Below are 14,759 nucleotides of genomic sequence, written 5' to 3'. Positions count from 1 at the left end.
TATGTGTGTGTGTGTGTGTGTGTGTGTGTGTATGTATATATATATGTATACACACACACACACACACACACACATATATATATATATATATATATATATATATATATATATATATAATTGAACTAAAATGCTGAATTGGAAAATGCTCCCAGTAACTATATATAGTCATTTTAAGTTCATGGCCATCAGCAGCACCGATGCTACAGCATAGATTCTCATGGGAGGCCATTTTCCTTTTCAAGATTTGGTTTTAAACTGTAAGGCTATATAATTATATGTGCAGTAGATCTGGCTAAGTTTGATCAGTGGTTACAGCATTATGAGCTTGAGCTAATCACTTCATCGATGAGGTTTTCTCATCTGAAAAAGTCTAACTCCAATTAACATCATCTCCCCAGCCACAGACTACATTGGTGACCTCAGTCAGGCATCTCTAAACCACAGACCATGTGCTGTTGACAGTCACAAAGGTCTTGGTTAGACACAAAAAGCAAGCAGAGCATAAGATGACTGAAGAGAATGTTGCCCTATGGATAATTCATTACAACCTCTTCCCATTACTGAAGAAAAAAAACCTCAAAGTATAAAGCCAAAAAGAACCCGAGTGATTGTCTAGTCCAACTCCTTTTACAACAGGAGCAAATCATGTATCAGAGAAGTGGAGAGACTTGATCAAGGTCACATAGATAGTCAAGTGTTGGAGCTAGGATCGGAGCCCCTGGCTCTTAGGCCAATGTTTTTTCTACTATACCAATGATCCCCAACCTTTTCTGGTATGAGAACTTCATATGTTCTGAGTTTTATCGTAAGTTAAAAATTTCACCATGACAAGCCTGGTGTCATCTCTGTTGCCTTGTTCAATCTGAGGACTGGGCTGGGCTGCACTGGGATGGAGACTTAATGTGCTGCAGGTGAGTGTCTGGCAGGGACTCATGTGTCAGGAGCATGGGCTGATAGGATGACACAAATGATGCAGGCTGGAGCCCTGGGAGATCCAGAGATCCTGGTAGAATAGGATCATTGTGATCTTCTTCAAAGGCCTGTCTCTGAAAGGCCTCAAAGCTCATAGCTGCATCATTGTCTGGCAGCCCCTGGGGGACCTGACCATCCCCGGGTTTACACACATCAAACTTCACCCACTGGTAATTGACACATTTCCGAGCTCCTGGACAACTCTGGATCAGGTTGTGAATGGTTGGATGAGAAAACCCAAAGAAATCAGCTCCAGATGGAAGCACATTAGGAAGTAGCTTCCCCCGAGTGGCACTGATGATCTTAAGTAGTTCAGCATGACAGGCATTTGCAGAAGAGCCCACAATGGCATTCTCAGGGTCATCCTCAGGCACAATCTCAAACTGGGGCTGCCTACCACCATCCTTGATTTGACAGGTGTATAAACACTTCTGGTCCAGGCACTTCATGCTGGCATACACTTGGGTACTGCAGAAACCCACAGGGTAGATAGCGCTCTCATCATGGAAGCCAGGCCGATCAGTGATGATCTTCCACTTTGTTGTTTTCTTTTCCTTTTTCTTTTTTCTCCTTCTTGGGTTTCTTCCCAAATGGTTCTTCAACCACAGAGCTGGATACAGGAATAGGTCCAGCTCCTTGAATGGGACCCACAGAGGTGGCCACACCATAATTCAAAGGCAGGTTAGAACTATGGGTGGTTGCTATAGTCTGGGTCTCCCCTTCAGTCAGAGTTTGCAGTTGAAGTAGCTTTTTCAGGAGGTACCTTCTTTCTTCTTTTGCTTTGATAAACTTCTCCTCAAGGCGGGCAATTTCGTCACAAATAGCTGCATTTTCAAACACCGTGGCCTTGGCTGCCTTCCGCAGCCGGAGGTACTTCAGCCGGTACTTCTCGTTCTGACTCTTCTTTGGGGGCTTTTTCATCCTGGGCTTGCTCGCTTGCAGCGGGGACAGAGGAGAGGAGGCAAAGCCGCCCAAGAGGCTCATGACCCGGTTCGGCCGCCGAGGCTCCAAGGAGCGCGTTCCGGAGGCCCCGCCTGGGCTCGCAGCATCGGCTACTGCTCCCTAAAGAAGGAGGAGAACGGTTCGCCGGCTCCGAGTCGGGAGGGGCCGCGAGGGCCCCAGGACACAGCTGCCCAGTCCCGCTATATGGTACTGGCGCTGCACTTCCGGGTCCCCCAAATTGCTTTCTAAAATGATTGTACCATTTCACAACTCTACCAACAATGTATTAGTGTGCCTATCCTCCTACAACCTCTCCAACAGTGAATGTTGACATTTTTTGTCATCTTCTCCAATTTGAAGGGTGTAATGTGAAATCCCAGGATTTTTATTTGTGTATCTCTTCTTCTTCTTCTTTTTTGGTGGGGCAATGAGGGTTAAGTGACTTGCCCAAGGTCACACAGCTAGTGTCAAGTGTTTGAGGTCAGATTTGAATTCAGGTCCTCCTGAATCCAGGGCCTGTGCTTTATCCACTGTGCCACCTAGCTGCCTCCGTGTATCTCTTAGCATTAATGATTTGGTACAATCTTTGCAATATTTTGTAATTTTTCTTTTGAAAATTATTTATTCATATCTTTGACCATTTATCTATTGGGTAATAACTATGAGTGATAGATATTCACAAACACACACATATGCATATATATACATATATGTATATACATACAAACACATATATAATCTTTATATATCTTGGATACCAAACCCTTACTTGGCATCGAAGTAGCACAGTAAAGTGCCAAGCCCCAAGGCAAAGCAAAAACACCTGAGTTCAAAGCCAGCCTCAGACATTTACTAGCTATGTGACCCTGGGCAAGTTGCTTAACTTCTGTCTGCCTCAATTTCCTCAACTGTATCATGGAGACAATAAAAGTCCCTACCCCTTACGGTTGTTGAAAGGATCAAACGAGGTGATATTTGTATGAAGGATTTAGCATAGTGCCTGACACATAGTAGGTGCTTAATAAAAGCTTGCTTCTTTCCTTCTTGGTACGCTGCCAAGAAGTAGTCATCCAGCCTTTTCTTTCTATCTTCTTTTTCCCCCTGGGGTGCCCTGTCCCCATTTTTCATTGTCGGGAAGTCTTTCCTTCCATCAGATCTTTTCCAATAGCACAGCCAGCTGAGTTAAGCTGAGTCAGGGAAGGAGAGAGAGGTTCACAATAATAATAGCATTTCTATAGTTTTGCACATTATCTCAGTTGATACTCAGAATAACACAGTAAAGTTGGTTCTATTATTATTACCATTTTACAGATGAGAGACCTGAAGAGGTTGACAGAGATTAAGTGACTTGCCCAGGGTGTTGCACAGCTAGAAAGTGTAGCTAAGATGGGATTTGAAGTAAGGTCTTCTTGACGTCAAGTCTAAAAATCTAATCACTTTACCACCTAGCTACCCTTCATAAATGGTCCACTGTCCAAGGAAGGCAAGCAACAAGAGCACACTTATGTACACATCTATGGAGGGGCAATAAAAAATGGGAGGCAAGAGCACAGAAGACAAAACTGGTTCACTTCATAGTTCTGCAAAGTGTCAGATACATAAACCCATATGTACATACAATAGCTAGGTAGTACAGTGGATAGAGCACTGGCCTTGGAGTCAAGAGGACCTGAGTCCAAATCTCACCTCAGATACTTACTAGTTGTGTAACCCTGGGCAAGTCACTTAACCATAATTGCCTTAAACATTCAGGGCGCCTTCAGATCTATATCTTGCCACTGGACCCAGATGGCTCTAGAGGAGAAAGTGAGGTTGGTGGCCTTGCACAGCCCTCCTTCACTTAAATCCAATTCAGTGCAAGTCATGATATCACCTTAATGTCATGGTTCTCTTTGAGAATGAAGGACATGAGTTCAAATCTTACCTTAGACACTTGACACTTACTAGCTGTGAACCCTGGGCAAGTCACTTAACTCTCATTGCCCCACCCAAAAAAATGAGAATGAAGGACAAACAACAAGCTAAATATATACCTAGAGTAGATACACAGTGTATAGTATAAAGGACTTGTAATCAGCAAGACCTGAGTTTGAATCCTGCCTTAGATACTTCCTAGCTGTGTGACTCTGGGCAGGGTACTTTAACCTCCATCTGCCTCAGTTTGCTCAACTGTAAAATGGGATAATAATAGCACCCGCTTCACAGGGTTGTTGTAAAGATAAAATAAGTTAAAAGTACGTAAAACTCTTTGCAATTCTTAAAGCAAAGTTTGGCAACTGGTTGGCTCCCTTTTGTTCCTCTATCTTTTAAAGCTAGTGTCATTTAACCCCTACTGATTGTTTCAGTACTTCTTCAGATCCTCTGGCCAGCCCTGGTAGTAGCCAGGGTAGGTTTTAGGGAGCCACTGGCTCTGCATTAATTCAGAGTAGCTGCTCTGATGTAGGTCCAATGATTTGACCCAACTCTTGTCTTGCCCATATCAGCAAACCTCCACCTCACAGCTAATAATAATAGTAACATTGATAGCACTATGTGCCAAGCAGTAATTTGATCTTCACAACAACCTACCAGAGAGGTAGGTGCTATAATTATCCCCATTTTACAGATAGGGAAACTGAGGCAAACAGTTTAAGTGACTTGACAAGGGTCACATAACAAGTAAGTATCTGATGTTAGCCAAACTTCCAGTGGAAGAACTTTTGGAAGCTATTAGGCTCCTCTCATGTGGCAAAGGGCATGGTGCTGATTCTATTCCAGCAGAGTTTTACAAAGATCTCAGCTGCTATTCCTACTTGGTTCTGGCTACCTACATACCTGGACTCTAGACTTGGCTCTCTTCCAGAGACTTGCCAATCTGTCCCAGTGTCCATTTTATTGCCCAAAGATAAATCCCTACCTCAGTCTTTTTCTGGGGCATGCAATTCTTAAAGAAAAGTTTGGCAACTGGTTGGCTCCCTTTTGTTCCTCTATCTTTTAAAGCTAGTAACATTTAACCCCTACTGATTGTTTCAGTCCTTCTTCATAGCCTCTATTCTAGAAATAGAAATTGCCTCCAGTGTGTCCAGGAAACAGTTCTCCAACTGATAGCGGGAGACCATCCCATTGATGTCCACTCCCTTTGCATAAGGGGCTAGGCTAGGGAGTGGCCACTATCTCCACCCATACCAAATACCTTCCTATCCCCACTATTCCTCCTCTACTCTCTTCCCAGTACAGACATTGAATAAATTAGACATGACCACAAGGGGGTGCCCTTAGCCAACATAAGACACATGACAGTATTTTAGGGTACTCAATTCTTCCCAACAGAAGAAAAACAACTCCATCCAAAGAACAGGATTTTACATACATACATGCATACATACATACACACTGTGATTTTTATCTATGTGTCTATATATATATATGTATCTATATGTATCTATCTATCTATCTATCCATCTATCTATCTATCTATATATTTTAAGTAAACCACAGTGAATCAGGAATTATCTAATCCTATGTTTTTAATTTGAGGGGATAGATTAAATAATCTCTAGGGCCCTTCCAGGAGGCAGCTAGGTAACTCAGTGGAGAGCACTGAGCCTGGAGTCAGGAAGACCTGAGTTCAAATTCATCCTTAGACACTTACCAGCTGTATGACTCTGGGCAAGTCACTTAACTTCTGTTTGCCCTAATCCACTGGAGAAGGAAGTGGCAAAATACTCCAGTATTTTTGCCAAGAAAACTCCATTGACAGTACTGGAATGCTATGGTCCACTGGGTCATGAAGAATTAAACATGACTGAATGACTGAACAACATCACGAAGGTCTCTTCCAACTCTAAATCCTAGATGTTTGATTCATTTATTCTCCATTATTCCACAATGAAAAGGTAACTAGTAGAATGAGGGCCCAAAACCCCTTTGATAGAACTGTTATAGGTAGAGACCTCTTTTAAAGTTCTCCTCTAATACCTGCCCCATGGCATTTGGAGGTGATCATGGATGGGTCCTTATGTCAATGGGACACAAGCTCTGCTAGGTTGTATATAACAAGATAGAAAGGCTTCAGGCACATACCTGGTATTACCATGGGAACCAGGCTAGCTGGGTTTGAAGATGTCCGTGATGAGGTTGACCACTGGATTATGAATTTTTCATATGGACAAGGGAGAGATCTTTTTGCAGATGGGAAAACTGGAAACTAGAGAAGGGAAATTACCTTAGGCACATGGTAAGTCAAAGTTAGTACTAAGAAATGCAGAGCCTGTCTCCGGACTCCTAGTCCAATGCACATGATACAGTGCCATAGTTTTCTGTCTCCCACTTAATCAATCATTGAAGCATATGCTGGGCTCTAGGCTAGGCACTAGGAAAGAGACAGAAGTCATGTGACATCCTCAAAGAAAGGAGGATTCACAGATATAAGCCCTGCTCAAAGTCTATTTGCATAAGATTCTACTTGGTGGTGATGGATTACTCGATTCTCTATGTATACATGAGAGGAGGAGTTGACCAGAACTGGAGAGAAGAGAGATGCTTTCTGATCTTCTGACTTCAAGATCTGAGAGGTCCCATTGTTCGAGATTCACTTCAGGGAGAAGTCCATAAAAGGAAAAAAAAAATCTGGGAAGAGGCCTACCTGCATCATACCTTCTTCCTTTCTCTCCCTTCAAGAACCTTCCCAAGAAGAGCATCTTCTCCCTCAGAATCAAAAGATCAGGCTCCCTCCTTTCCCAAGCTCTCACCAACCCTTGCCATCTTCACCCCTCCAGGCTCCAGCATCAAGTAATCAATCTCCACCAGTGCAGATAGTCTTATGCAAATGAACTTGGAGCCTCTTGGCTACCCAACTAGATTGCATCATCCAGAATAATAAGGGACAATTTAGATACCCAGATTCCCAAGTACTAGGAGGGGATGGTCATGAGGGCTAGAATAATTATTGGAGAGCTTCACAGAGAAAAGAATGATTTGGTGTGGGGCTTGGAGGATGATGGGATTTGGACAGTCCACTGGGGCAGGAGGTGTTCCTTGGCAAAATCATTAAAGCTCGTACATTCCTCTTTATGACCCCCTTCCCCTAACCACTATCACCACACACATACCCTTTCTATGAGCAGATTGACAGACATCCACACTTTGCCGATAGGAGCTGAATGTATTTACCTTCCCAGGAGAATTTGCATTTTCAAAAAGGGGTTTGGAAAGGACAATACTCAACCCAAAGGAATGGATTTCTAACACTAGAATTCTAAATTCCCTGGCAGGTCAGTGGGGGAGAGAGAGAGGGAGAGGGAGAGGGAGAGAGAGAGAGAGAGAGAGAGAGAGAGAGAGAGAGAGAGAGAGAGAGAGAGAGAGAGACTGAGACTGAGACTTTGGAGCAAGGAAGGCTTTCTAAAGACCCTTACCTGACACCGAGTCAGCAACCACCTTCTCTGGTTCTGAGTAAAGAAATCTCTAGTCCAGGCCCCTAGCAACTGGTGGAATGTGGGATATTATGAGGGCAAGGGATTGTGATGGCGGCTGAGGATGGAATCTGGTGAGGCCAAGCCAGTGCCCTGAAAGTGCCCCCTTTGACTTAAATGAAATCCATTTTGGTTGGTTGGATGACAGCAAAGGGCAGAGAGATTCTGAAGGCTGCAAGTGAGGGCTGTCTGGTTGATTCAGTGTATGCCATCTACCCTCTAGTCCTGGCAGAGATAGGGGTCTCCATGGTAAGAGGAAGATTCTGGGCCTTGACCACCCCTATTCTAGTCATGACTTCTCAGTGGTATGATTGGGGTTTTGTTATGCTGGGGCAATCAGGGGACTGGGGTTATCCAAACACATTGGATTTCCTGAAGGCCACCAATGATGCTGGATCAGATGGCATACTCTTCAGACAGGAGGGAAATTTTGCACTGAGATATCATCCCTTCAACCACATGCTATTTCTTCTATACCTCACCATATGCCTCATTAGGCAACTAGGTGGCACACTGTATATAGTGTGCAGGGCCTGGAGTCAGGAAGACTCATCTTCTTTGAGTTCAAATCTAGCCTCAGACACTTAATAGCTATGTGACCCTGGACAAGTCATTTAACTCTGCCTCAGTTTCCTCATCTGTGAAATGAGCTGCAGAAGGAAATGGTAAACTATTCCAGTATTTTTACCAAGGAAACCCCAAATGGGGTCACAAAGAGTCAGATATAACCGAAAAATGACAGAACAATATACCTCACTTATCTCTTTACAGCCTTGTTGACACTTCTACCTCTCTAGGTTTTTGTGACTCTTCCCTCTCCTGGTTCTCCTCCTACCTATGTACCTATGCTCAGTCTCTGCTGGATCATCATTCAGGCCATATCCATTAACCATGAGGGTCCCCAGAGTCTCTGTCCCTGAGTTCTCCTCTCCCTCGACACAATTTCCCTTGCTGATCTCATCATTTCTCATGTATTCCTCTCTCTGCCTCCTTGTCTGCCCTGGATTCAAGTTTCAGTCAAAGTTCTATCTTCAATAAGAGGCTTTTCCCCAGGCCTCAATCTTAGTTCCTTCCCTCTGAGATGATCTCTAATTTACTTCTGTATGTATGCTGTTTTGTATAAAACTTTTTTGTGTTTTTTCTCTCTTTAGAGCTTCTTGAGAACACGGACTGTCTTTTGCCTTATTTTGGTATCCCCAGTGCTTAGCCCAGTACCTAGCATATATATAGAAGGCGCTCAATAAATAAATGCTTGTTGACTGACTTCTTGGGAGCCTGGGCATCTTTCACAATTTCCTGGGCTCAGGTCAGCTCTCAAAAACAAAACAAAACACATCCATTGGGGAAAGGCTAAACAAGCCGTGGTGTACGATGGGGATGGAATATTATTGTGCTCTAAGAAATGACAAGCAGGATGACTTCAGAAAGGCCTGGAAAGACTTGGATGAACTGATGCATAGTGAAGTGAGCAGAACCAGAACGTTGTGCACAGTGACAGCAATATTGTTTGATGAAGAACTGTGAACGACTTAACTATTTTCCATAATACAATGATCCAAGACAATCCCAAAGGACTAATGATAAAGCATACTAACTACCTCCCAAGAAAGAACTGATATTGATGGAACACAGACTGAAGCATGCTATTTTTCACTTTCATTTTTTCTTTTATGCACGTTTTCTTATACAAAATGACTAATATGGTAATGTGTTACATAATTGAACATGTATAACCTATATCTGATTGCTTACCAACTCAGGAAGGAGAGAGGGGAGGGAGGGAATAAAGGATAGAATTTTGAAACTCAAAACTTTAAATAAAAATGTTTATTATTTAAAAAATATATAAAAACAAAACAGTGACACCAGCAAAGCTCTTCCATGATAACTCTTGCCCCTCTTATCTGTGTTCATCTTCCCCCTCCATCTGTTTCACCTACCCTGAACCCCTTTCCACTCACTATTCCTATCAATTAATCATAGGATTGGGAACTTGAAAGGACCCTAAAGATCATTTAGAAAAGGGGATGCTTAACCTGAGGTCCATGAACTTGATTTTATAATGCAAAGACATGCATGTGTATATGTGCATGCACGTATGTGTGCAGACATGTATGTGTATTGCATGTGCATTTATTGTGTGTGCGCACTGTGTGACATGTACATGCATGTATATGTGTGTGCACATACATATATGACTATTTCAATAGAATTATTTTTCTTTGAGATGGGGTCCATAACAGAAAAAAGGTAAAGAACCCCTACTTTAGAACAGTCCCCTCACTTTACAGATTTTTTTAAAAAAGACAACTAAAGACTCATAAAGGGATCTTGCATGTAGTAAAAACTCTCGGGTTTTGCCAGGGTATTGTTTCCAATCAATGGAGTGAAAGTGCCCCTGAAAAGATGGGAGGGACCAAGGTCTGTCTCCTCACAACAGGAGGGTGGGGACCATATGTCTTCTCTCCTCACAACAAGTGGGTGGGACCAGGGCTGTCGCCTCACAAAAAAAGGGTGGGGACCATAGGTTGGCCTCCTCCCAACTAAGAGGGTGGAGACCACAAACCTGCCTCCTCAAACCAGAAGATCCCTCATGGAGGGCCATGTCTCTTCCATCCTCTGTACCTCCCTTGGCACACAGTGTAGGGCTGACCTCATGTTGATGGAGGTCATAGAATCACAAGATTTTAGAGCTGCAAAGAGGCCTAAGAGATCATTGTAGTCCAACAGCCTCATTTTATAAATGAGGAAATCAGAGAAGTGAGAGTTCTCTAAGGTCTTGCAGGAACAGAGAAGGGAGGGACTAGAACCCAGGTCTCCTTATTCCCCTGCTCCAGTGATCATCACTACCCCCACCCCCATTTTTCCCCCTTGGTCTGTTTCTAGGTCTGAAATTCTACCACTGGGAACTTTGCTATTAAGCCTGCCCTGTAGCACACTTTTTAAAAGTCACAAATGCCCCTGAAAGGGACAAAGCTTTCTGTGTGAATGAGTTGATTAGAGATGTTTTCTTCCAGATAGATGGGTGAGGAGAAGCTAGGAGCAAGGGAGGGAGGAAGCCCTAGGGTATTTCTTTAAACTGTGCCCAGTTCATCAGATTCTCTCTCTCTCTCTCTCTCTCTCTCTCTCTCTCTCTCTCTCTTTCTCTCTCTCTCTCTCTCTCTCTCTCCCCCTCCCCCTGTCTCTGTCTCTGTCTCTCCCCCCTCCCTTTTTCCCTCCCTCCCTGCCTCTCCTTCTTCCTCTCTCCTTCCTTCCTTCTCTCTCTCTCTCACACTCTCTCTCTCCTTCAGGAGTTGGCCTATGTGACCCAAGCCTCTTCCTATGACTTCCTGGAGGACAGTGGGGCAAATGTGGAGAGCAGCCCCCAAGAGGAAGTGAAGCAAATGAAGGTCCAGGCCACCGAGCTTCTACCCTCAAAGCCTGCTCCCGGCAAAGGGCCTGCAGGCGATGAGCTGGAGCCTTCAGCGGTGCCGCGGGAGGTGCCGACTGAACGCACCACCACAGAGATGGAGCTGGAGAAGGTGCGGATGGAGTTTGAGCTGACCAGGCTAAAGTACCTGCATGAGGAGAACGAACGTCAGCGGCAACATGAAGAGACGATGGAGCAGCTTCACAGACAGGCACCACACCAGCTGGTAGGTGCCTGAGCGGGTACCGGGGGGCCTGTGGGAGAATCTGCACCTGATATATCGATCACCTGCCCTTGGAGTTGAAACTTGGACCTAACCATTCCCATAGATCACAGGTGGAGTTGATCATAGGATTAAGAATGGAAGGGGGCCTTTGACATTGTCTAATTCAAGCCCCCTTACTTTACAGATGAGTAAACTGAGGTCCAGAGAAGGTAAGGGACTTTCCTAAAGTCACACAGGTTGGTGATAGATGCAGAATTTGAATTCAGGTCCTCTCACTCCTCCTGATCTAGGGACAGTAAATCAACAGGCATTTATTTTGCTATCCTTGTGCTAACTAGTCCTTTAGCACCATACTGAGTGCTGGGAACACAAAGAAAGGCAAAAACATCATTCCTCCCCTCAAGAAGTTTACATTCAGTTGAATGGGGAGACAACATGCAAATAATTTGACATTACAAGATGCCTACAGTGCAAATGGAAGGTAATGTCAGAATTTTTTCCTGTGTCGACTTAGACAAGTCACTCTCTCGCTGGGCCTTGGCTTCCCTATCTGAAAAACATAGCAATACTAGCCCCATATGACTCACATTAAGAGTTTTGTTATCATCATTAAGTCTTTTTTTTTCCCCGGGGCAATGAGGGTTAAGTGACTTGCCCATGGTCACACAGCTAGTAAGTGTCAAGTGTCTGAGGCTGGATTTGAACTCAGGTCTTCCTGAATTCAGGACTGGTCTTTATCCACTGTGCCACCTAGCTGCCCCCATCATTGAGTCTTAAAAGTCGGTGGGACCTGGTAGGTCATTCCTCCTATTCAATGCAGCAATTTTCTTTACAAATCTTGGCTGACAAATGGTCATCCAGTTTTTGTTTGAACTTTTCCAATCACAGGGAGTTCATCACTTAGGAGTACTGCTCATTCCATTGTTGGACAGCTGTTACAAAGATCTTCCTTTTATTTAGTGAAATCTTGTCTCTTATTAGTCCTAATTCTAACCTCTGGTGATAAAGAATGTTTGACAGAATTAAATCCCATGGGATAACCTTTGAAATATCATAGGCCCCTCCTAATCCTCTTCAAGTTAACCCAAATTCCTTTGATAGTTACTTTTGTGTAGACACACTCTAGTTTATCAATGTAATTCAAGTATTTTTAAAATCAATATCTTCATAAAATGTGACATCGAAAGCTATAAATAATATTTCAATAGCATTCAGACCAATGGAATATTTAAGACCCCTTCTACCCCTTGGATCTGGAATACTACATCACTTTCAATAGAACCTACAATCACATTAGGTTTTCCAATAGCCAATCATATTGTTGGTTCATATTGAATTGCTGTCACACCAGGTCTTCTGCTTTCTACTCTTAGCCAATTGATTTTATGACATAAAATACCTGATTTTCTGTCCTTCTATACTTCAAGGTGCTATGATTTCAATGATGTGGGTACTCCTTCCACGTACAAAAATCACAACCCTTCTACAATTTAGTGGATGGATTTTGAGAAATGCTGTAGCTAAATAGACAGCCTACCTGGATAAGTCTCCCCAAACTAGGCTAGGCTCACCTTGGACAATAGGCGGTCCCATACTCAAAGGCTTGTTCACCTTGATGGTAATACTTGCCAGTCTTTGTGTTCTGATGACATAGACTTTGAGACTGTATTATTAACCCTGGTAACCCATTATAATTCTGCTGCTTTTCCTCATCTTGGAGTGGAGGTGGTCCTCAGTTCTAGAAAGCTAATGCTAGAAGTGTACAAGTTCTGGCAGGGCCTACCATTTTGAAAATATTTTGAGCAAGGGTCACAATGAGGATTGGCCTTGCTACTAAATAGGTTCAGCACCAGGTTGGCCACCAATTGAGTTGTTTCCAACCACAGAAACCCATAAAGATCATCTAATAAGGTGTGGGGCAATTGTGAGCTGTGTTAATTGTTGGAATTTCCACACCAAGGAAATTATGGATCTTTGGAAATGTTGAGACTTTATTGTTCTTATTATTATTAATAATTTTGACCAATTGTTATAGCCCATCAAAACCTTTTGTATTCTGATTCTATCTACTCTATTAGCTATATGAGCTGTAATCTCAGCTTTATGTCATTGATATATTTGATAAATATGCCTTTTATGGTTGTTCAAGTCATTCATAAAAAAGTTAAATAACACAAGATGAATTCAGAACTCTGTGGCATACTATTTAAAGATCATTGTTCAACTTGATATGGATCCATTAATGACACTATTTGGGTATGGTTTAATTTTCTCCCAAATTCCTCAGTGTTCCTATCAGTGGCAGATTCCTGGGCTTGCAGGGACCATGACACTGACATAGGACTCTCACAGGTCTTTATAGGAAGGGGGGAAGTCAGAAACAATAAGGCTCCCCAACATGGCCACAAAACAGCCCATGCTCAGTCTTGTCCTACAGTTCTCCCAGAAGTTGGTTAGGTATGAGGTTGGGTATGGTGGTAGATAGATCATTCTACAAAGAGCTCCAATTGTATTAGCTTTTTCATCCTCCATTCCTGGCTCATGTTGAGTCAGTGGTCTTCTTATCTGATGCCAAACCAGGTTTCTCCCTGGCTGTTCTTATGCAGTTGGATTTGGTCTCTGGGACCAAAATCCTCTGGGAGATTAGAATGAAATTGTCAGGCGTCAATGACACTGATGCCTGAAGGTGGGCCACAGAGACAGCTGTCTGGGCTAGGAAAGGTCAGTGAAGAGGAGATGGCCCCACCCTCCCAGATTCAAGGTGGAGGCAGAATGGGAATGGTGGTTGGGGCCATAGCCATGGGAGTCCTGTGTCCAGAGCAGGCAGAACCCTTCAGCTATCCCAATGACCTGAGGCTGTGCTGAGTTTCGGTCTCTTTTTCTCCCCCTACAGTTCCCAGGAGGATTCCAAGACCTCCTGCTCCCCCAGAATCAATTTGCCATGTTCCTGTATTGCTTCATCTTCATTCACATCATCTACGTCACCAAGGAGATGATTTTCTTCCTCTTCACCAAGCATTACCTCTTCTGCATTGCTGCCATTCTGCTCTGTTTGATTAAAACCTTGTGGTCATACGTCCCTGTGCCCCCTGCTCTACCTACCTGATGGTCCCCTATGGAAACTTAACTTTCAAGTAGGCAAAGTCGGTCCTTTCTTTTCCTATCCCAATTCGTCCTTCTCTGGTATTCTCTCTCATTCTCAGGCACCAGATGATTGCTTCCACTACTCCCAAACGTGTTCTGAAGAAAGGGATAAACCTTTGTTCCTGTGCTCCCTCCCTCTCACATGCTTTTGTCCAGGCTCCTCTCATTTTGAAAGGGAATGTATTTTGTTCCTTGATAAAGGAATTTTATACACCAGCTAACAGGTGGGAGAGCTATTTTGGAGAGGAGGGGGCCTTTCAAGATCCATATCAGGGGCAGCTAGATAGCGCAGTAGATAGAGCACGGGCCGTGGAGTCAGGAGTACCTGAGTTCAAATCCGGCCTCAGACACTTAACACTTATTAGCTGTGTGACCCTGGCAAGTCACTTAATCCCAATTGCCCCGCAAAAAAAAAAAAAAAGATCCATATCAGCTCCAAGATCAGTAATTCTGGAGGGGAGGAGGCCTCCTGAGATCAATCAGCTCCAAGTGGGGAGAAGGGAAATGATTTGTGGCCCACCCCATGACCACTGACCTAGCCAGCTTTTCTATGAGATTTGTGGAATCAGGATATGTAGGATTCTTTTTGACTATTACCTGGAAGTAGATGCATTAT

At 43.6% G+C, this 14,759-nt stretch overlaps 2 protein-coding genes across 2 annotated transcripts; one reads left to right on the top strand and one right to left on the bottom strand.

Annotated features, from left to right (window-relative positions):
- Positions 1–792: 792 nt before the first annotated feature.
- LOC122742179 (transforming growth factor beta regulator 1-like) lies at positions 793–2,141 on the bottom strand. Its single transcript, XM_043986246.1, is given in 2 exon segments — positions 793–1,503; positions 1,505–2,141. Coding segments are annotated over 2 exon segments (1,098 nt in total). The 5' UTR covers positions 1,957–2,141; the 3' UTR covers positions 793–857.
- A 5,364-nt stretch (positions 2,142–7,505) lies between these two features.
- TMEM247 (transmembrane protein 247) lies at positions 7,506–14,105 on the top strand. The gene is made up of 3 exons (XM_043981653.1): positions 7,506–7,631; positions 10,655–10,999; positions 13,893–14,105. Exons 1-3 carry the CDS (start codon positions 7,506–7,508, stop codon positions 14,103–14,105), a joined length of 684 nt encoding a protein of 227 aa, XP_043837588.1.
- The last annotated feature ends 654 nt before the right edge of the window (positions 14,106–14,759 follow it).

The sequence above is a fragment of the Dromiciops gliroides genome, chromosome 2 (assembly GCF_019393635.1).
Source record: "Dromiciops gliroides isolate mDroGli1 chromosome 2, mDroGli1.pri, whole genome shotgun sequence".
NCBI classification, from domain to species: Eukaryota; Metazoa; Chordata; class Mammalia; order Microbiotheria; family Microbiotheriidae; genus Dromiciops; species Dromiciops gliroides.
The sequence above is the reverse complement of the archived record's forward strand: the minus strand, read 5'-3'. Positions and strand labels throughout refer to the sequence as shown.

Coding starts and splice junctions, on each gene's coding strand:
- TMEM247 (XM_043981653.1), top strand. CDS start 7,506: ATGACAGCAAAGGGCAGAGAGATTCTGAAGGCTGCAAGTGAGGGCTGT. Junction 7,632..10,654: donor TGGTAAGAGGAAGATTCTGG/GCCTTGACCACC, acceptor TCTCTCCTTCAG/GAGTTGGCCTATGTGACCCA. Junction 11,000..13,892: donor GACAGGCACCACACCAGCTG/GTAGGTGCCTGA, acceptor CTCCCCCTACAG/TTCCCAGGAGGATTCCAAGA.